At 44.7% G+C, this 22547-nt stretch overlaps 2 protein-coding genes across 2 annotated transcripts in view; both read left to right on the top strand.

Moving 5' to 3' along the window:
* The first annotated feature begins 5124 nt into the window (after positions 1–5124).
* On the top strand, positions 5125–16738 carry LOC108784865 (trypsin-like). The gene is made up of 5 exons (XM_018553802.1): positions 5125–5164; positions 8390–8540; positions 9870–10123; positions 15833–15969; positions 16589–16738. The coding sequence occupies exons 1-5, from the start codon at positions 5125–5127 to the stop codon at positions 16736–16738; spliced, it is 732 nt and encodes a 243-aa protein (XP_018409304.1).
* Positions 16739–21164: 4426 nt separating this feature from the next.
* The window catches only part of LOC108784880 (trypsin-like), an 8738-nt gene continuing 7355 nt past the window's right edge, over positions 21165–22547 (top strand). The window contains exon 1 of the mRNA XM_018553815.1: positions 21165–21204. Coding sequence (XP_018409317.1) covers positions 21165–21204 — 40 coding nt within the window. The remainder of the gene's footprint in view (positions 21205–22547) is intronic.

The following is a 22547-nucleotide window of genomic DNA, read 5'->3' as shown; positions in this document are numbered from 1 at the left end:
GAAGAGTGGAAGACATGTTTCAATTCTAGCCTGGGTGTGATATCAATTGCTTCCTCCACAGATACATTGAAGTGAGTGAGCATAGCAACTGAGGGAAAGGAAGTGTGTTATTTGCAGAATTACGGGGTAAACATAAAGGGAAATAATCCTGTTTTGTTTAGGGGATAAATTATGCTTAAAAAAGGCTTTTTAAAAATTAAAGGAAAAAAATTTAACTAAAGGATTTTCAGAAAATAACCCCTGCAGTGGTGCTACCCCCGCACTGTAAGGGTTAAGTGCTCGTTCTGGTCTACAGGTCAAAATAAAGAAGAGATACTCACCCGACACTAGGTACTCTCGCCTTCCTCTCTAGCTGAGGATGTCCCTCGGTGTTCTCACATCTAATGGACTGTATTAGACATGATGACATCATCGGTCCTTAGGCTGCCAGAGAAGAAGCTACAGGGACTGGTCAAGCCTGGTGGGTCCAAGGATCGGAAGAGTGTTTCTTCTTTATTTTTTATATAATTTTTACAATCATTGGCAATTCAGTCCTTGTGCTTCTGACCGGACAGAACAGGTGACCTGCAGGGTGCGCTGCTGGCTTAGCTTCTACAGCTAAGAGCACAACCTTTATATATTCTAATATAGCTCACTGTCCCCCCGTCAAAAGGTTTCTCAAATTTATCTCCAAATGGTCAGCACATCTGATATAGGCTTACCTGTGATCTCTACAAGAAGAAGGGTAGACTCAGTCCAAAGTTTCCATTTACTATTCTTATTACATTTCTTCTGTTTAGTTTATCCACCTGATAGAGCTAACACATTGTCCAAAGTTTAGGGAAAGCACCATCCCTCTCTCTTTCCACCTCAAAGCTCCAGTTCTCCTGGAGAAGCTCCTAAAGGGAGTATAGACCAACCTTTCCAGGGCAAAGCTTGGCTCTCCATACTCACATAGATCCTGAAGGAAGGCAACCCTATCCCAAATTCAGTCTTGCTGGGTTCTCTCCATCAGCTATTGCTACAAAGCCCTCCCACTATCTAATTTTATCCCCCTGACAAACAGGGTTTAGAGTGACATAGACACCTTGTGATACTCGCATCGCGCCTCGGCCATCGGGACGAGCCGTGCGCGCAACTGCGCAGGCGCACTGCGAGACTCCTCCCACTCACGTACGGGGTCCGTCGGTGACAATGCGCAGGGGCGCCACAAGACTCCGCCCACTCACTCGAGTAGTCGGCATAAAGCCGCGGTCCGCCGTTTGATCGGCGTCCCACTATTATTGAAGCAGGACGCTGATCAAACCGACAGCCCTGCTACTCCAGGAACCACCTGCTAAAGGAGAAATTGCTGAGATCCCTCCACACTATACAGAGCCTCAAACAGCAAGTATTGCTACCATAGCCATAGGGCTATGGTAAGGAGATCCACAGCACTTCCTATGCTATATGCTTACTCAACTGTCTGCTGTATTACAACCTAACCTATGGCATTTCTATATGCCTACTCAACTGTCTGCTGTGTTACAACCTAACCTATAGCATTATTATATGCCTACTCAACTGTCTGCTGTATTACAACCTAACCTATAGCATTTCTATATGCCTACTCAACTGTCTGTTGTGTTACAACCTAACCTATAGCATTATTATATGCCTACTCAACTGTCTGCTGTATTACAACCTAACCTATAGCATTTCTATATGCCTACTCAACTGTCTGTGTAATGCAAATGAACCTATCTCAGAACCGAATGCCTTATCACCTGTATGCTTGGTAACCGTTTATACTAAATCATAGATATATGCCTACATAAATCTGTCTTCCGTGTCACAGGGGGATATCATATATCCGTGGCCTCAAAATAGTTGCTAGTCTAAACCATAGCATAACCTCCTGCTTCACCCGGAAGACCTACCTTAACGGTGAACGCAGTCTTTGTGCTAAACGGGGTATGATGTGAAGCAGCTCTCTCCAGGCCTTATCAAAACCTTGGGCATCGGAGGTAGAGCTGCGATCTGATACCCGTTCTAAAGCCATTTCCACAGCTGTGGTCCAAGGACCTTGTTCACCCCTGGGGGGTGGTATTACACACCTACACTTTACACCTACAGACAGTAGGGTAAGCTTTAGGGCCTGTGTCGATGGGTTTTTGTTTACTTAGGACAGGTTTTGCATTCCCATACAATTCTATAGGAATGCAAAACCCACTCAAAGCAGGTCAAATACAGCTCAGAAAAAGTCAACTGCAGGTCATATGTACCTGTTAAAAGGTCCTGAATGATCTCTTTGAATGAAATGAAACTTTTTAAATGAATGAAACTTTTTAAACTCATGTCAAACTGATGCCATTGGCACAAGCCCAAAGCCCACGAACACAGGAATCCAGGACTGTCTCTCAATAAAAAGCAGCCCTCCTTTCGTCAGAAAATGGAAAAAGTTTAATTCTTAGATCCGTGATATGGAATAAGTTCATGCAAATCAACATTATCTCATTTTTGTAATACCTCGCACAAAACGTTTGACTCAGAGGAAGCGCCTGCAAATTTCCTCCACAAAAAAGGTGGTGAGTATACTAATCAAGTGGAAAGTATACACAGGAACATCTTCACCTATCCTGCCTTGGAACTATAGGATTAAGTTACCGCAAGAATCCTAATTTCCAGAGTCAGATCCGGAGATGAGCAAGCATAGCACATGAGAGAAGAAACTTAGAAAGCTAGAAAGATGTGAAGAAGACCAGAGATTGTTTTCTGCCCCATCTTCCTAGTGAATGGGGTGACCTCAATCACTAAGCTAATTGCAATATTTCCTAGACATATCTTGCCACTGGAGCCTCTGAGGAATATACGTATGCAGTATGTGAGTCAACTGTGGGCTGAGTTACCAAAGACAAATTGGCGGCTCACCGGGCAAGGGAATCTGCATTTTGCAGGGAAATTTTCCCTTAGCTTAGTGAATGTGGTGAAATTTCCCTTTTGCAAAGAAGACACAATCATTTGCAAGGAAAATGTGTTAATCTTGGGTCAATGTTGTGTGAGTCTTGTGTGAAAAATAACTATCCTATGTGGATTCATTTTGATATTCATCCAACATTTGCCTATTTTTCACCTTGCATATTATTTATCTGGTTTGAAGTGGGTAATGTATATTTTAAAGTCTTTCTTGCTGTGAAGCTGTGTATTTTTTGTCCAAAGGAGTGCTGAGCTTGTTTTTTAATAGAGGTCCAGCACTTCCATGAATTGTCTGTGAAGGTTCTCATACCATGGTTTGTTTTTTGTTTTTATTTATTGCAACAAATTGTGTGTGGGCCCCAAACCCCCCTACCCCTGAAGCTAACCAACCTGACACACCAGGCTGATTTCCCCATAGCCAGGGAGTGGCAAGTGTGCCCCCACCCGCTGCAATGCTTATATCAGCACAAACGTGCTTTAGCATTGGTAGGCATGTTGGGAGAGGTTTGGTTGCTAAAGCATCAGTTCCCTAATGCTGAGGGGTATCGGACTCTTTGGGAAATCTTCTGACATCCCAGAGACATGGAAAGAAAATATTAGTTAAATTAGAATATTACAATTTTTTTTCCTATGCATGTTTTCCACCTTGATAAACTGGTTATGGGCCTGAGAAACCCCTATAGGTGGAAAAAAAGCCCCTTTTCTGGCATTAGGTTAGGGTGCTATGTAGGGACTCTCGCTCTTTGGGCTTACCCCTCCTAAAGAACCCCCAATGAAAAAGGGCATTTGGGCTAGCATCAGCATAGCAAGGAGGCTGTACCAGAGTTCTTTTTGAAAATTACTTTATTCAAACTAAAAAATGACCACTCACATTAAAATAAATGCATTTTAAGGTATAAACTTGCACACAATTGTGGCTAGCAATTTAGATTCTTCATAGTGTCAGTGTTTCTTACCCTTGTCCAGTTGCTTTCATCCACCTCTTTTGGTCAAACTCGTTACCATCATCATTCTGCAACTACAAGCAAACTCCTGTCAAATTCCTGTCTCAAAGTGATGCTGCAAACACCATCTCACTATATAACCATCAGTTTATCCATTCAATCCTTGCCCTTGTGTATTTTCTGATCTACCATGTGCTCTGCAGCTGTTCCTGTTCTCTGTGTATGACCCTGGCTTTGGCTGACTGAACTCCTGGTTCCTGACTCCAACTATTGTTTCTGTTCATCCGGCTCTCAGTGTTCCCTGACCTGGTTCAGCTGACTACCCGCTTTGGCATCTGACCTCTGGATTGGCACATTGTTTTTTTACCATTTTTGTTTATTGTGATTTTATAACTCCTTTTATTTTTTTAACCTGCACTTTAAGTTTCTGTCTGATTTCTCGGTTCCCTAACACCTAGTTCCTGTAACGGGATCGCAACCTGTTGAAAACGTTTGGGGAGTTTTGGGAAAATCGGAAGATTATATTGGGTTTGTGTGGAGTGTGTATATTTTGCTGAAAATATAGATTTGCACAAATATTGTACAACATGAATAGTGGCAACGACCATTATTTTCATTTTACGGGTTTCTGAAAAAAAATATTATTTTGGTTTTTTTCAAATTACATTTTTAAATTTGCATTTTTGTGAAAAATTTGGTCTGGCAGCTAAAGTGTTAAAGGCTATTTTTCCTTCATCCAACGTGCAGCGTAGCCTCGTGTCACCCCCTCAATGGCTAGTCAAGTTCAGAAAATTATTTTGTGTCAGAGTATTTCTGGTATTGCTGTTATGGAATATCGTCTCCCATGTACCATCTCATGTTTTATTAACTAATATATATATATTAATCCTCTTTCAATTCCTGTATATTTTCACCAAAAAAAAACAAAATGTAACTAAAAATACATCTGAGCAGAATAATTAGAAGGTATACATATGAACACTAGGATGACACTAACCAATGGAGCTAATAATTCAAAATTTAAGATTTCAGACCTATAGTTAATAGTGATATTTGTCACTTAAATAGAATACTGTTTGCTCTCCATAAACAATGCAACAAGGTCAGTGATAAACAGGTTTACCATACACACGCTTTATATTATCCATTAAATGTATCATTGCATAACTTGAGTTCAGATAGCGTACTGACTGCACTATAAATACTGAGATTCTGATTGCTGGGTTCCACTCTTCAGAGAGACACCATGAAGTTGCTTCTGTTCTGCGTGCTCCTCGGAGCAGTGGGTAAGAGTGCCAATGTGGAAATAATACTACTGCCAGATATGGTATTGCCATTTATTATGTTTTCTCCAGATTTCTCACACTAAATGAGAAATTGAGGCAACTACACCTGAAGTAGATTTAAAAGAGAACTATGGGGTAACCTTTTTATCAGATAGTTCTCTTTAGGGTCATGGTAGGACATATACTAACATCTTCCTGTGACCCAATGCTCAGTATATAGTGGGCTATTGCAATACCATCCAGCTGGCTGATTGATAGCTGGCTTTGCCTATTCCTTCCCCCCGTCCCTTCCTCCAGTCAGCGCTGGAGGATCGGAGAGGGGGGAAATCCCTGTGGGGAGCCGTGACTGACAGTCACTGCTCTCTGCAGGGAGATGATCAGGTACTGAGCGAGTGACTGTATGTGACTGCTATATCAGCAGTGCCGTCCGTCCGTTTTTTTACAACGGGCGGACGCCAAGTGGTTAAATGAATGGGCTGGCAATGCACGAAATTGTCCACAAAATAGATATTAGACATGTAACCTCCCCCAAAAAAATAGCTTTGTTCATTTTGGATTGATTCAGATTTTTATGCCTTTCGTTTTTCAGATCTGAAATTCGATACGGTTCATTATTCGGATTTTGAATCTGTCTGAATTTTCATTTTGGAACAATCCAGATCACGGAGTCACATGACCATGCTTGTAACACAAACCCCAGCAGCCAAAAAAAATCTGACTGGCCAGCGAACAGTCACATGTGACATGTCCAATATAGTTAAAGGAGAACTATGAGGTGAGTGCTTTTCACTCACCTCATAGTTCTAGCCGACCTGTGACAATGAGACTGTCACAGGTCGGCTTAGTAGATCGGGAAGTGAGCGAACACATACCGGTGTTCACTCACTTCTCGATCCTATCACGGCTCTCTGCTGTGACAGGAGAGGGGCTGGATCCCCCCCTCCTCGCTACGATCCTCCAGCGCTGACTGGCGGAACAGACGGGGGAGGGGCAGGTACAGCTGGCTCTGCCTCTAGATAAGCTGAGCCAGCTGTCACTCACGCAGCTGGGCGGATCCAGACATAATTGTTGGGATCCGCTTCAGCTGTGGCGTCTCAGTAAATAGCTGTAGCTCGCGGTATACTGAGCTTAGAGTGACGCGAGGACGCTAGTTTGTGTTCTCCCATTACCCTAAGGAGCACTATGGGGAAAAGCCCTAACCCCATAGTTCTCCTTTAAGCTGTGATTCGCATTAATCTGCATTCGGATGTGTTCAAATGTGGAAATTCATATGCATCCAAATGTCTGAATGTAACAAAATTTGTATGAATATCCATTTGGAGCAAAAAAAAATGTACATGTCTAATCAGATATGCACAATTTTTGCCAACACAGCGCAACACATTGCCTTAGTGCATTGGGTGCCATTGCAAATTAAAAGAACTGCATTGAAAATCTGCAGAAGTCTGTTTAGGCCCTCATAAAAGTTGCAAGTTTAAATGTTTGAAATCTTTTGAAATGATAGTTAAATATAACATATGATATGAGATAGTAATTTGCTTTAGATCTGTTTTAATGATACAGGACAAACTCCAGGCACAAGTTCTTAAAGTGACACTGAACTCAGGAGTTAAATCTTAAAAATACATTCAAGTACTTTAACTATTAACACAATGTATCTTATTTATGTATCACTCGGCTGTAGATCCTCCAATCATCTCTGAATTGGTGCTGACACTGTCCTTCCTTCTGGAGGGGGGCTACTTATGTTCCCCATGGTCCCTGTGTGTGTTGTAAAGAAGTCACCGCTCCAAGCTCGCTCCCGGGATGGACTACAATCTCACGTTTTGGTTACTAATTTGTATCGAGATTGTAGTCCATTCCGGGAGTGAGCTTTGAGTGGTGACTACTTTACAACACAAACAGGGACCATGGGGAACAAAAGTAGCCCCCCTCCAGGAAAAACTGTTGCATTCTATGTGATTCATCTGTGTATTTAGATGTTTACCTGGAGCTTATCTTTAAAGCTGGTGAACTTCAGGGAATCCACATTATTCGCATGAGGATTAATTATTATGAAAACATTAAAAGAGAACTATGGGGTAACCTTTTTATCTTATAGTTCTCTTTAGGGTCACGGGAGGACTTATACTAGCCTCCTCCCATGACCCAAAGCTCAGTATATAGCGCGCTATTGCCCACTATATACTGAGTAGACATGTGCGATTCGTTTCGTTACGAATCGAAATTCGTACGAAGCATCCGAAATCCGAATTGCAGTTTCCGAATTATATCTGAAATACGAAAGTCCGTTAACAAATTTCGGATCCGAATTTCTTTGAAACAGGAACTAATATTACCCCTGTAAATGAGGTTGAACAACATGACAAGATTTTTTTTTAAATCCGAAATACGGATCCGCTGCTGCTGAGAGTTGCATTACAATACACAGGCAGGAAATACGAAATTCCGTTGACAGAATTTCGTTCCGTTACGAACATTCGTTATATTGAAGTTAAAAAGCAAAGTACATTTGTATTGGAGTTGATGGTAGTTTCTTTTTAAGTCCGAAATACGAAATTCGGATACGGAATCCGTTAACGGAATTCGTATTTCGGATAAAAAAACAACTACCACATCGACTCCAATATTAACAAAGGTATTTTTGCTTCATCATAACGAATGTTCGTAAAGTTACGAAAATGTGCCGAAACTAACGAAAATTCGTATTTCGTACGAATCCGAATTGAGTTTCGGATACGAATTACGAAATACGAAATAACGGATATTCCGAAATGGAACACATTTTTTGACGGCGCACAAGTCTAATACTGAGAGCACCGCAGCCAGGACGGATCCCGACAATACCGTTGAGATCCACCCAGCTGGATGATTGACAGCAGACTCTGCCTATCTAGAGGCAGAGCCAAATGTGCCCGCCCCCTCCCCCGTCCGTTCCGCCAGTCAGAGCTCAAGGAATGGAGAGGGGAGGGGGGAATCCCTGCGGGGAGATGCAATGAAAGACAGCGAGCGACAGTATGTGTGTTATGTTACACGTAGGCTCTAACTATGAGGATAAGTGTAAATCACTCACCTCACAGTTCTCCTTTAAGCAGTGATCTCACGTGAAATTTATTTTCTGAACTGCCTACTTTATCAATCTTTGTTTAATCAAGCCCATTGTGCTACTTTTTTATCAATGTATTTATTTAATTAATTAAATTATGTATTAATTTATTTTTAAAGCTGCCTTTGATGATGATAGGATTGTTGGAGGAGACACTTGTGCCAAGAACTCTGTGCCCTGGCAAGCATCTCTCAACGCTGGCTACCATTTCTGCGGAGGCTCCCTTATCAGTGACCTATGGGTTGCCTCTGCTGCACACTGCTACAAAGCGTAAGTCCCTAAGTCTAAATTTCACTCTGACGTTGGTTTTGGTGCTCTCTTAGTGTGACCTTAGTAACATAGAAGCATTCCAAGCTCATGGATTCCTCCTCTGCCTTCTATGGTCACACAACTTTGCGGATGAATCCCCATAACCGTAAAACTTTATAGTTATACTGGCTGAAGGTTTTTGAAGTTACCCTTGAAATGAGCCCTTTCTCATGTTCATCTCTTGCCATTTATCTCTGGGTACAGAAGTGTGTGCTTGTAATCTGCTGGCAAAGTGTTGAACAGAACACTGCAAACCACAGCTAACTTCTATATTTTACCAAAAGATTAGTGGATGCTTGGAACAGAGGTAATGAATCAGTCAGCAATAAGTGAATTTAAAGTGTCCAGCCTATTGTCCTTAAATTATTTACATATTCTTTATAAGCAGAAGAAGTGTGATAGCTTTAAAACAAGCTCACACCTCTCTAGCTGCATTTCATGTGAAGTAATTCATTCTTAACAATCTTCAATGTTGACCTAAAAGACTCTAAAATGTAGTATATATAAATGCTTTAGTTTGCATGATCTGGGAATAGGTTTTCCTTAAACATGATTGGGTTAGGCATTGGTCTATACTCAAAGGGTAAAAAAAAAAGAAAAAAGTTTATTAAAAGGTCAGGCACTGCAATTCTACCCGGTCATCCTTTTTTGTTGTGGGCCCATCCTCTGCCGGCCTGCTAGGTCCCACTCCTCTTCGTGTTTACTGCTATCTCTATTTAGACTGAGCAGTGTTAAGACCTAGTCCACAATTCCGTTCAAAAGTCTCCATTCTTCTCCATTCCACCTTGACCAAGAGTTAGTCCATCCGGCTTTCCAGGATGATCAAAGCCTACTTCACGCCTATGCTATGGCAAACATTCTGAGAACCTATTCAGCAACTGAATTCATTAAGGTCAGTGTATAATCTGTTCATCATTACCAAAGGTCTAAAGAAAGGGCAAGCAGCCTCTGCAAGAACGATTGCATCCTGACTAGTAAAGCTTATTAAGAGAGCTTACTCTTCACGCAATCTTTTAGCACCCCAACAGGTGAGAGCACACTCAACAACGGGGACGGCGGCTTATTGAGCTGTTTTCACTAGTGTCATCATAGAGACCATCATACCATACACTAAGAGACATATAGAGTATTAAATATGAAATTCACCAAATATTAATTGCAGGTGAATCTTCCAGGTGCATGCATTTATATTGACAGTGATGGATTGGCTTTGAGAAATGTTACATTATATCACATTAATACATTCCTACTTTGCATTCTCTTATAATATATTTGGTCTGTTTATTTCAGCAACATTCAGGTGAGACTGGGAGAACACAACATCTTTGTCTCTGAGGGCACCGAGCAGTTCATCAACTCGGCCAAGGTCGTCAGACACAAGAAATACAACTCCAGAACTCTGGATAATGATATCATGCTGATTAAACTCTCATCTCCCGCCTCCTTTTCAAGCGCTGTACAGCCAATTGCCCTCCCCTCTGGATGCGCCAGTGATGGCTCCAGCTGTTTAATCTCTGGATGGGGCAACACTCTGAGCAGCGGAAGTAAGTTGGAGAAAATGTATTATTTTACCTCTATAATTTAGGACTCATACACATAGTTCATTTGTGAGAAATGCTTAGGCTTCCATTGTTGACCTCCCTCTGAAATTATAGTTACTGGGTTGTAATAATGGCTTCAATCTGGTGTAATGGCACTACAGAGAAGACCAGCGGGTTAGAAGTGCTACTTTTAAGAGTGGAAAGCATGAGGCTATACTTGTGTTGTGTTGCAAGCAGTGCATGGATGCTGTACTGAACAAACCCTGTGAGCAGAGCGGGCACTACCATAAAGGTGTAATAGACTCATCCATTCACGGTCCAGCGCTGCGTTGCAGGGCCGCGCACGGCCAGCTCGGCGTCTGGCTCCTCCCATTCGAGGCCGTCCAGAACGGCAGCCGACTCCTCCCCTTCAGGGCCGTCCAAGACGGCAGCTGGCTCCTCCCCTTCGCACACTGCGAGGAGGGATTTAAGGGAGGAAAGATGGTTGTTCAGCGTCCGACCGTTGTGAGCGGTGCACGCGGAACATCGCTTAGGAGAGTCTCCCCTATGGTGTCAGCAACCCTGGATCTAACAGAGGAATCCACAACCGCAAGTAGCCTGAGGGCATTGGATTACAAACAATTGGTTTGGCTGACACAGATCAGCTTTGCATAGTGCTGGTGTGTGATTTCCTGCTCTGCATATAACTCAGCTTAATGACTTTCAATTGATCTGGGAAAGAGTTGTTACGTCCTATTACACTAGCATAGTGACTCTGCAAGTGGAGTGCATCAGGAACTGTGAAGCATATAACTCAATTCCTTTACACTAGTGTGTTAACCTTGTCACTGCTGATAATCTTCTGCTGAATGCTATTCATGTGCAAATGTAAAATTTTTTTACCTTGAACCCTGCTCTAGGGTATTAACCTCACCGATCCCTGGCTTTCGGTGCCCCCTCGGCGTGGGAACGTTTGTCCTCTTGCCCCACTCCACCCAGGGTGAGCTGGCCGGAGGAGATTTGTTTTTGTTTTTTCCCTCTGATTTGAACCGCAAGTTGAGCTGGCGAAAAAAGACACTTTGTCCTGTTTTTTTTTCCTGATTTTTTTCTTTCCACCTCCAGGGTCACGTCGGCGGGAGCCCTACCCGGGACCTGGGCCCGACTGCCGGCGGCGATCCTTGGCTTTCCGTGCCCCCTCAGTGGGGAACGTTCGTCCTCTTGCCCCCCTCCCTCCAGGTTGAGCATGACAAGCTGGCCGGAGGAGACGTTTTTTTTCTGATTTGAACCGCCAGTCTCCTCCGCCGGAGGACACTTTGTCATTTTTTTCCCCCTCTAGGGTCACGTCGGTGGTAGCACTGCCTGGGCCCGACTGCCAGCCGCGATCCCTGGCTTTCGGTGCCCCCTTGGCGGGGAATGTTCGTCCTCTTGCCCCCCTCCACTCAGGTTGAGCATGACGAGCTGGCCGGAGGAGACTTGTTTTTTTTTTTTCCCTCTGATTTGAACCGCAAGTCGAGATGGCCGAAAAAAGACACTTTGTCCTTTTTTTTTCCTGATTTTTTTTTCTTTCCACCTCCAGGGTCACGTCGGTGGGAGCCCTGCCCGGGACCTGGGCCAGACTGCCGTCCGCAATCCCTGGCTTTCAGTGCCCCCTCGACGGGGAACGTTCGTCCTCTTGCCCCCCTCCACCCAGGTTGAGGATGACGAGCTGGCCGGAGGACACGTCATTTTTTTCTGATTTTTCATTTTTTCATTTTTTTCTGCTGGGGAGAGAGGTGGGCTACCTCTTCTCCCCTTGGAACTCGCCCCTCTGCTGCTGCTGGGGAGAGAGGTGGGCTACCTCTTCTCCCCTTGGAACTCGCCCCTCTGGTGCTGGGGAGAGAGGTCGGCTCCCTCTTCTCCTCGGAACTCATTCTTTTCCTTAACACTTCCCCTTCGGCCAGCCGCGCTTCGGCCTCCGCCCCTTGCGTGACGAGCTGGCCGGCGACGCTTAAGCACGGCAGGCGATCCACGCCCCCTCGGACCTCATCAGCTGGACTTCTCCACCGTTGTCGGCCGTCCCTCCGGCGCTCTCCGCTCCCCCTGTCTTCCCTTGCGTGACGAGCTGGCCTGCGACACTTAAGCCCAGCAGGCGATCCACGCCACTCCCGGACCTCATCAGCTGGACTTCTCCACTGTCGTCGGCCGGCGCTCTCGGCTCCCCCCTTTCTCCCCTTGCGCGACAAGCTGGCCGGAGGACACTTTTTTTTACTAATACGTAGTGCTATGTATCAGAGTGTGACACCTTTTACTTACCTTTACTTGTAAATTAAGTCCATTCGCCTATCCTTCTGGACAAAGATGTCAGTGACTGCGTTGTAAAGTCTTCTTTACTTTTTTGTAGTTTTGAGAGTCTTTCTGTCTCAATAGAGATGATTGCTAGAGATTAAAAGTCGCCCTTGGTCAGACCTATTCCGACTGTATTAAGTCTATTAAGTCGTTTCAAAACAGATAACGACCTTTCAACAGACGCTGTTGTAGCTGGTATAGTGAGCACCAACTGGAGCAGCTTTGTTGCCTCTGGAACCTTCTGCGTCAGATTATTTTGGACTAAAAAGCTGAGGAGCTGCCCAGGCGATTTGCATTTGTCTCTCACCTCTTGTGAACCATACAGTCCGATAAGATCAGCCTTTAACCTCACAAAAGTCAAAATGCCTGGCGTATGTCGATAGGCTCTGCAGTATTGTGTCATCGAAGTGTTGTGACATTTCACTAAATTTTGTGCAATGGTCAAAACCGATGAAGGCTAGCTCCCCAAAATGATCAAACCTAGCTTTCATCTGAAGACAAATATTGCCCAGGATGTTATAAAACGTTCTTTTCCTCTCATCTCTGATGGGCTCTTTACTTCGGTCTTTGTTTTGCAAGCCAAGTGTGGTGCATTTCTGCTGGAACCAATCGTAGAAATTGTCAAACTCTCGTCTCTGGCGTTCCACAAATTCCATTGTGTCACGGATTCGCGCGCAGCAGAATCCTATGTCCATCACCTTGCTCTGTAGCACACGAAACGAAGTTTCTGTAGTTTCACGGAAAATGCACTCGTATGCCATTATCAGGAAGCAGGTTGATGCTTTTGACAACCAGAGATCATATCCAACGGCCATCATCAGAGTCTCATTATCCCAACCATCAGGATTTTCACTCATAGTGTGGAACATAGTACGTAGATCAGATTGGTACATGCTGATTGTCTGAACTAGCCGGGAACTGGAGCTCCATCTTGTTGGCGATGCTCTTGGTAAACACCGCTTTACAATCTCGTCCAGTAGGTGGGTGCGCTTGGCTGACCTATTGAAAAATGTTGCAAGTCCCTCCACCGTTTTAAAAAATACTTTACACTGATGCATACATTGTGCTGAACGCATTAGTACCAGGTTCAATTTGTGTGCATAACAATGGATAAAAGTGGCTTTGGGTACCTTCTCTTTAATTTTGGCCTGGACCCCATTAAGATCTGATGCCATCACAGAGGCTCCATCGTAAGTCTGAGATACCAGCTTATCAGCACAATTGTACTTCTTCAACACTCCGAACACATAATCGGCAATAACTGGTGCTCGTCTGTCACTCACATCATCAAATCCCAAAAATGCCTCCTTCGCCTCGCAAGTCGCCCCACTTGTAGCTACGTAGCGCAAGATCACAGAGAACTGGGCTTTGTGTGTGATATCTGTTGTCTCATCTACTTCGACTGCTACAAAGGGGGCTGCATTAATCTCCTTTTTGATGTTGTTTCTAATGACATCAGCGACCGCTTCAATGAAATCGTTCTGTATTCTGCTCGATAAGCCAGAAAACACAGTGGATGTCTCCAAATGTTTCGCCAACCTCTCATCCATCTCAGCAAATGCATGCAACAGCTCCACATAATTGCCACGATTCGAAGATCTCGCACTTTCATCGTTACCACGAAACGCCAATTCCTGTTTGGCTAGGAAGCAGGTCGCATTAATGAGGCGTTTTAAAATCTCACGGTTTTCTTTTACCTTAGCATTGTGGATGCTGATATTTAATGTCCGCTGTTGATCCAAAGCCACATCTATCCTTGAAGTTCCGAAAGTTTTTAAAGCACTTTGGCTTTGAATGTGAGTTGCTGATTTCTCATGTTTGTTGAGGCCCCTTGATAAATTCTTCAAATCACAAAATCCTGCGTTAGCCCAAACATTGTCGGTAGTGCAGAACAGAAGACCGGGAAAGCAGTAAAGACGGTTTGTGGTAGCACAGCCACACAGCCAGTCTTTTCGCTGGTACCACTCCATTTGAAATGACAGTGTTACTTTCCGCTGTCCCTTCGATTGAAGTAGGTCCATATTTGTAAGCACAGGCATCAGTCTCCCGTTATTTATCACTCTCTGTTTTGATTGAAAGTCCAATCTCGAGAAACCTCTAAGGTCCGCTATAGTGTTTTCCATCTTTGCAGCCAAATGTGGGTCTGTGCACTAAGTAGCAATGGGCGGTGGAAGCGGGAGGGCTCGCACTTTTTTGTGCACCCAGGACATACGGAAAGGCCTTGCGCCCACGTGGCGGCGGGCCTGCTCTGGCGACCCCTCCCCGCTGGCGCTCAGGGTGTCCCAACGGTCCTACTGGGGGTGGCAAGGGCAAAACGTTGTCACTACGGGTGCGTGGCAGGTCCACGTCGGCGCGACGGGCCAACTTCAGCAGGATGGCTCGAAGGGCCCGACTGCACCTCGGGTACGTCCAGTTGACAACAAGGAGTTGGATTTCGCCCTCCCATAGATCTCTGGGAGGGCTCCCCTCCCCTCCTGTGTCAGGTTTCCCTGGGTCGGCAGGGTCCCCTTGCCGGGACCAGGCCCAGGCCCATGTGCCTGCCGTGATCCCTTGCTTTCGGGGCCGCCTCGTCCCCTGCCCCCCGGTCCTCTGAGCGTGCCGAGCTGGCCGGAGGACTCATCCTGAGTACTGGGGTCCGTCACCAGTGCCACCTGTAATTAACAGTCAGCACTCCAGGCAGTCCATGAAAGGTTACACAGCGGGGAGGCTTTCCTTGCTGTGTAACCTGTAACAAGCTGACCTGAACGGAGAAAAAGCTGTCAGCTTCCGAATTGAAGCTGGCACCTTTTTTCTTCATAATGCTAGGTGAGGCTCTGCCTCACCTGACCGCACGTCCCTGGTGTGAATACCTCTGTCACATTTCTAGTCAGTGTAAATACCTCCATTACATTGCTGGTTAGTGTGAATACCTCCATTACATTGGCGGTCAGTGTGAATACCTCCATTACATTTCTGGTCAGTGTAAATACCTCCATTACATTTTTTACATTATTGTACATACAATGTATTCTGCTTCAGGATGCCGCAAAATGCACCTTCGCCTGTGTAGATAAAAATTCTTGCACTGGCCATGCCTGTGATGGCATCCGATATGGATGTGTGATCGGAATAAATGTCAGTTAAAGTACCGCAGCGCTGAATACTGAAAAATGGCCTGGATGGGAAGGGGGTTTAACACCGCGGATGTCAACTGTTTAAATAAAAGTGGGCTACTGAACCCTTAAAAGAAGATGTTGCAAGTGGTCTGAATCCTTATGGCACTTATTACTGCAGCCTGAGTTTTGGATTGTTACCCTATCTTTTCAGTCAGGGCCCCCAAATCTGCCATGGCTTCTGGGGACTTGTCATTCACTGTCTTCTTTTGCTAAGCATACAATGTTAAAAAACTGCTGTGTTATATTTTTTCAGGCAATTATCCCGATCTTCTCCACTGCGTGAATGCTCCAATTCTGAGTGATGCTGACTGCAGTAATTCCTATCCCAAAATGATCACCGCCAACATGATCTGCGTTGGCTTTCTAGAGGGAGGAAAGGATTCCTGCCAGGTAATGTATTGTCCTTTGCTATATTACAGAGAGATAATCCAGCAAAAAATGTTTTAATTTTGAAAGCCAATGCCACCATGCTTAACATTGGCAGCAGTGGGTAGCATTTTCTAATTTGCTGGTGTGATAGAGAACCATACAGTGGCAGGAAGAGAATAGGATTTTCCAGCTTTTAAAAAAGACTCTTTCCCTAGACCATACATTTTAACATTTATATTGCCCAGACCGACCACCATACATTGACCCCGCCTCATCTCAATAGCCATGCCCATGTTTTAGGCGCTACATCAATAGACCTACACTGAGACATTACAAATTATATATACTCTATATTGCCAAAAGTATTGGGACGCCTGCCTTTACATGCACATGACCTTTAATGGCATCCCAGTCTTAGTCTGTAGAGTTCAATATTGAGTTGGCTCCACCCTTTGCACTGCTTCATTACCACAATAAATGCTAATCACTTACAATGGTGGAAATGGACTTTAGGCCTGACCTATGTCCATGAAACCAGAAAGAATTTAAATGGAGGAGCCTTGTAGTAATACTAATTATAACATCAATGCTATTTATATTTCAAATTATTGCCATATTTTTGTTGCTGTCTTCTCCACAGGGTGATTCTGGTGGACCCGTAGAGTGTGGAGGAGAACTGCAGGGTATTGTCTCCTGGGGATATGGCTGTGCCCTTCCAGACAGACCAGGTGTCTACACCAAAGTCTGCAACTACAATGGCTGGATCGCAGACACTATTGCAGCCATCTAAACCATTGTCAGTGTTCTGTTCGCTGCACTCAGCTTACAATTCATTAAAAAATCCTTAATCAATAAAACAGATTGCATGGGACCTGTGCTTTATTCTCAAATGTATTATGTAAGTTTGTAAATCAAATCATGAAATACGAATTGTACGGCATGAACTAAAAATATACTAAGAGTTTAATAATCCCAAGTGGCTTTTTATAAAGAGAGTGAATACCCAGATTTGTGGACCATTTCCTCTCACGTCACATTGTAACAACGTCCTCAATAATTTTATACCACTTTTATAGGGGACCAACCAGCTAATTGGTACACTGGAAAGACTGCTGAACTGAAAGCACAATCAATGTTATACAGGTGAAACTCGAATAATTAGAATATCGTGCAAAGTTCATTTATTTCACTAATGCAACTTAAAAGGTGAAACTAATATATGAGAGAGACTCATTACATGAAAAGCAAGATAGTTCAAGTCGTGATTTGTCATCATTGTGATGATTATGGCTTACAGCTCATGAAAACCCCAAGAACCCCAAATCCACAACCTCAAAAAAGTAGAATATTACATGCAATCAATAAAACAAGGATTGTACATAGAACAATATCGGACCTCTGAAAAGTACAAGCATGCATATGTACTCAGTACTTGGTTTGGGCCCCTTTTGCAGCACTTACTGCAATTACTTTTGCACGATACTCTAATTATTCGAGTTTCACCTGTATTCCTTCAGTAATCTACTAATCACACCACCCCTCCTGTACTAAGGATAAAGAGCGGATGACATGTTTCAATTCCAGCCTGGGTGTGACAACACTCTTAGGTGGCTGTGAGGGTTCTTTGGTGGGCTGTGCAGACTCTCCGGTGGGCTGTGCAGGTTCTATGGTGGGCTGTGCTGACTGTCAGGGGGCAGTCGGATGAAGTCAGCAGAGCTTCACCTCATTCATTTGAAAAGTAAACAGACTATTTGCCTGTAGTAAATCAACCCCAAAGAGAACACGCAGATGTTTTGCTAAAGAATGTAAAGACTGCTAATGACACATCAGTGTAAAATTGCTCAGCAACAGGGTAATTTTGAATAGCAAGGCTTGGTCCAAATTACTAGAAAGAAAGAGCAATGGTAAGGGCTTTACTGCAAGAATTAAGAGACTGCAGATAATACAGCAGTTTAAAATTGGCACATAAGCAGTACAGTTGGTCAAGGAGAATATGCCTAACCAGTGTATGCCTAACTTCTATGGGGTCTATTCACGAAGATGCCGAAGGATCTAGCCGTAGCTTCGGCCGATCCTTCGGCTAGCTTCAGCCCGAGGACCCCTTCGTTTCAGTAGAACCGAAGGGGTGCTGTACGGGCTATTCAGTATAGCCCGTACAGACTCTATGGTGGGCTGTGCAGACTCTCCGGTGGGCTGTGCAGGGTCTATAGCCCGTACAGCTCCCGAACGTGACCGAGCAGTTCAGTCGAGCCGAACGCATATGCCTCGGTTCGGCTGAGCCGCGCTGAAAGCCGAAGCTGGCCGAGCTTGCTTCTGACAGCTGGGCGGAGCCAGCCGTGATCTTACGGCTGGCTCCGGCCACTTGCAGAGAGATCAGCGTCCCTGGTTACCTGCTAACCAGGGACACTGATCTCCAAACAGCAAACTCTCCCTGGCGCTCCGGGAGTCTCTTTTATTTTTATTGTGACACAGAGCAGAGTGCCCGGGAGAGTTTTTTTTCTTTGTTTTTTGACGGCAGCAGAGCCGCCGGACAATAGAAAACTGCTATCTCATCACAATCGTTTTCTATTTACTTTTTTTAACTATTTTTCTGTTCTGCTCGGTCCCTCTGAGGGACCGAGCAGAACAACCGAGCCGAATGCCGCTCAGCGGCATTTGGCTATTCACTCACTGCTGTTCGGCATCTATGAGAATAGGCCGAACAGCAGTGAGTAGCCTGCCGGAGGTTCGGCTCAGCCGATCCAGATGTTGGATCGGCTGAGTCGAACTCCTTCTGCACTTCTGGTCGGCCGAACATGCTGAGCATGTCCCTCTACAGGTTCATGAATTTGTAGAGCTTACGGGGCATTCTTCCATGTGCTCTAGCTATGGGGGTTTAGATACCACTTGAAAAGAACATAACTCAAGACTCACTTCTTCATGCCATTAATGCTGACCTTTGGAAACTCTCTTTCACCAGTTGCTCCAGGCCATTGCCCCAGACTCTCTCCGCACACACCAAGGCCATTATGACGGTAGGGCTCAAGGTTATACAGTTTACATATTTTTTTATAAAGAGAAGGGAAAACAGCATATGCTACATTGCAGCAGTGGTAATCCATTGACACACCAATTACCTGTTTCCCAAATATAACTTGTTGACATAATCTGTACCTCAGGCACAGGCTTAACAGTTATCTCCAGTGGAAGAAAGGGAAAACCTATCCAAAATAGTTGCTTCTATAAAACTTTTACTGAACTTCGGAATTATAGAGTAACATTTTCTTGTTACATTTCTTCTGTTCAGTTTACGAACCAGATAGAGCTGACCCATTACCCAAAGTATAGAGAAAACACCATCCCTCTCTATTTCTAACTACAAGTTCCAGTTCTCCTAGTAAAGCTCCTTAAGGGAGAATAGTCCACTCCCCTACTCCCTAGGGGGAAGCTTGGCTCTCTACTCACATAGCTCTTGCAGATAGGCAACCCTATCCCTAAATTCAGTTCATTTGGGTTCCCTCCAACAGCTAACTCTCCACGGTCCTCTCACCAGTGATGTGCCATGCCTTCTGTGCTGGGTGAGGCACCCCCCAGCCCGCCAAAACGCCGTCCTGTCCTGCCGAAGCTCTGCCCCGTCCCACTGAAGCTCTGCTCCCACCCCACCGAAGCCCCACCCCCCACTTGGTAAACTGGCTGTGTGGGGAGGAGGAAGGCAGAAGAAAGGGAGGAGCCTCCCAGTCCCTCACTTGCTCGTCACTGGTGAGGCATCCAGATCGATGTCCTCACTTTTTTTTTTTTGATTGGGCAGCTTGGACCAATGGCGCTTTGCCATTGGTCCAAGCCATCCACAAAGCAAATGCCTCTAACACAGAGTAGAGGCTGTGACAGCTCTTTCCTCACCAAGTTAGGTTACACAAGCAGTGGGGAAACCCGCTGCTGTGTAACCTAACTAACCAGTCAAAAGCTAGATGCAGCTGCTTTTTTCTTCATAATACTAGGTGAAACTCTGCCTCACCAGCCTCCCATGACAGCATGTCCCTGCCTCTCACTATCCAATTTTATCCTCCTGACAAATAGTCTAAAGTAATGCAAAATCCATTCGAAGCAGGTCACATACAGCCAGTGGCCCCAGGCAGTCGCTATGGGGCCCGGGGCACAGTGGGGCCCGGCCATGTGCCGTGCGGGCCGCCTGGGTCGCTATGGGATCCTCTGCTGGTGGCTTTCACTGGCGGCTGAAGAAGAACACGTCGCTGTTCAGATCATCTGTGCAGCAGCGCGTTCGTCTCCACACAGTCAATGAGAGCCAGCAGCGGTGGTGGAGCAGGCTGGACCCGGTGTTCTGTCAACCTCATCAACCTCACGAACCTCTGACATCACCGGCAGTGGAGGAGGCGGGGCCCATGCTCGGCAGCAGGGGAGGAGGCGGTGCTCGGTGACGAAGAAGTAGGCGGGCCCGGCAACGGAGGAGGTAAGGAGTGTGACCAGCCCACCTGAGCTTAACCCTGCAGAGCCCAACATAGAGAGCCTATGGTGGGCTCTGCAGGTTCACCCTCAGGTGGGATCTCGAATGGGCTCTGCAAGGGGTATAACTATAAATCACGGGGCCCCATACAAAATTTTGCTATGGGGCCCTGTGATTTCTAGTTATGCCCCTGCATACAGCTCAGAAAAAATTCAACTGCAGGTCAAATATACCTGTAAATAAATTCTAAATAATCTCAGAAAGGTTTCAAACTGATGCCATTGACACAAACCCGTAGCCCATCAACACAGGAACTCAAGATTGTCTCTCAATAAAAAGCAGCCCTCCTTTCATTAGCAAATGGAAAAAGTTTAATTCTTAGCTCTATCACATCTAATTAGTTCATGCAAATCAAAATTAACTAATTTTTTTAATACCTGGCAAAAAACGCTACATGCTTGGCCAACATTGCAGTAAAGCAAATATATCAAGTCAACTAATAACACAATTGTCGATTAGATAAGAAAAAAGTTGTTTTTGTTCTCATATAGCAACATATTGTATGGTCTGTTTTTTGATTGGTTGCTGGCACTCGTGGGATAATCCTCATTTGGTTTACATTTCGCAAATAGGCATGTGAGCAAGGACACCTCTAAATACACACTTGATTTATATCATGGTGCAGGTGATTGGTCTGATTTGTCACATGGTGGAGTTCGCAAATGCTAAAAGGTTATAAATAGTTCACACATTCAGACAAGACTGAAGTTCCAGCATGAAGCTTCTTGTGGTTTGTATGCTCCTCGGAGCTGCTGGTGAGTATGTATGGACAAGCAAATCACACTACTTTAGAGATATTTGTCTTTAATCAAGGGATTGTCCGCCCTCACCCTGCAGCGCCCTCAGGCGGCCGCCTGACTTGCCTTGCGGTAGCGCCGGGCCTGATTGTAGTATCCTTGTGCTTCCCACTTGACTGCAATCAAATGTCATTGCTCATTTCTTTAAAATCTTAAATACAGTTTGTGAGCCTTAGACCACAATGTGGTCTAAGACCACAAGGGTTAAGCTCTACCTGGTGGCAATAAGGCAACGCTGGATTTCCTGAAGGGCTGAGTCAAAGATGTTGAGTTACTAAAAGAGAAGAGACATTTCAGTTAGCAAAGTGAATTTTATCTGAGGTTAGTGCAAAAGGGGAAGCTGTGAAGCTATGTTCATTTCAAAAATCCAATGACATTAAAATGTAGGGATGTGGTATTTTTCCAAAATCTCTTTTGTACTTTTGTGTGATCTATAGAAAGCAGTGGGCTACGGTCATCCTATCTGTGTCTCCTGCTGAGTGTTCTCTTAGCACAGTGTCCTTTTTCTTTCCTAGATTCTGTTGAGCATGCCCCGAGCAGGCTATGCTTTAGAATGTTACATCTGTATTATAAATATTTAATGACCCAGCCAATCACTAGCTTTAGGGGGCCTAGTGATCTGTGCTGGGAATGTACTAAATATTTGAGGCACTTGCTGGCACTTGGTCTTTCCTTCTGAGCATTTTCCCTGTGAGGATCCTTCTTTGAGATCTCTCTCTCCCCAGGCCTATAGGTCCTAGGGAATGGAGGGCTACAGGTATCTCCCCTCCTGGGATGAATCATGAAGATCCTGGCTGCTAGAAGCTGTCCTGCTTGGCTCAGAGGAAGCTCCACAAAAGAGGTGGGGAGTGTAACTAGTCAAGTGAAAAGCATACACAGGAACCTTTTCAGCTCTCCAGCCTTGGAACTATTGGATTAAGTTATCACAAGAATCTTAATCTCCAAGGAGCCAGATCACACAAGGAGCTAACATAGCCTGTGAGAGAAGAAGCTTAAAAAGATGTGAAGAAGACCAGAAAATGTGTTCTGGATAGAACATTTTAGGTGGTCTGTCTGTGGTTCCTCTGAACTCCTTCCCATCTGCTATGCAGGACTGCAATAACATCTGTTCCTAGTTCCCATGGTGCCCATTACTTAGTCCAACTTGGGAAATAAATCGCACACAGGGTGCGATCATACCGTGTCCAAATTGCAAAGTAAGCTGGCTTAGAATGTTCACAACATGGTCTATGGTTAGCTGTAGGACAATAATTATTGAATAACAGTACCAAAGGCACTACATACTGTATATATATATATAT

This window comes from Nanorana parkeri, unplaced genomic scaffold (genome assembly GCF_000935625.1).
Source record: "Nanorana parkeri isolate BGI_ZX_2015 unplaced genomic scaffold, ASM93562v1 scaffold130, whole genome shotgun sequence".
NCBI lineage: Eukaryota > Metazoa > Chordata > Amphibia > Anura > Dicroglossidae > Nanorana > Nanorana parkeri.
The sequence above is the reverse complement of the archived record's forward strand: the minus strand, read 5'-3'. Positions and strand labels throughout refer to the sequence as shown.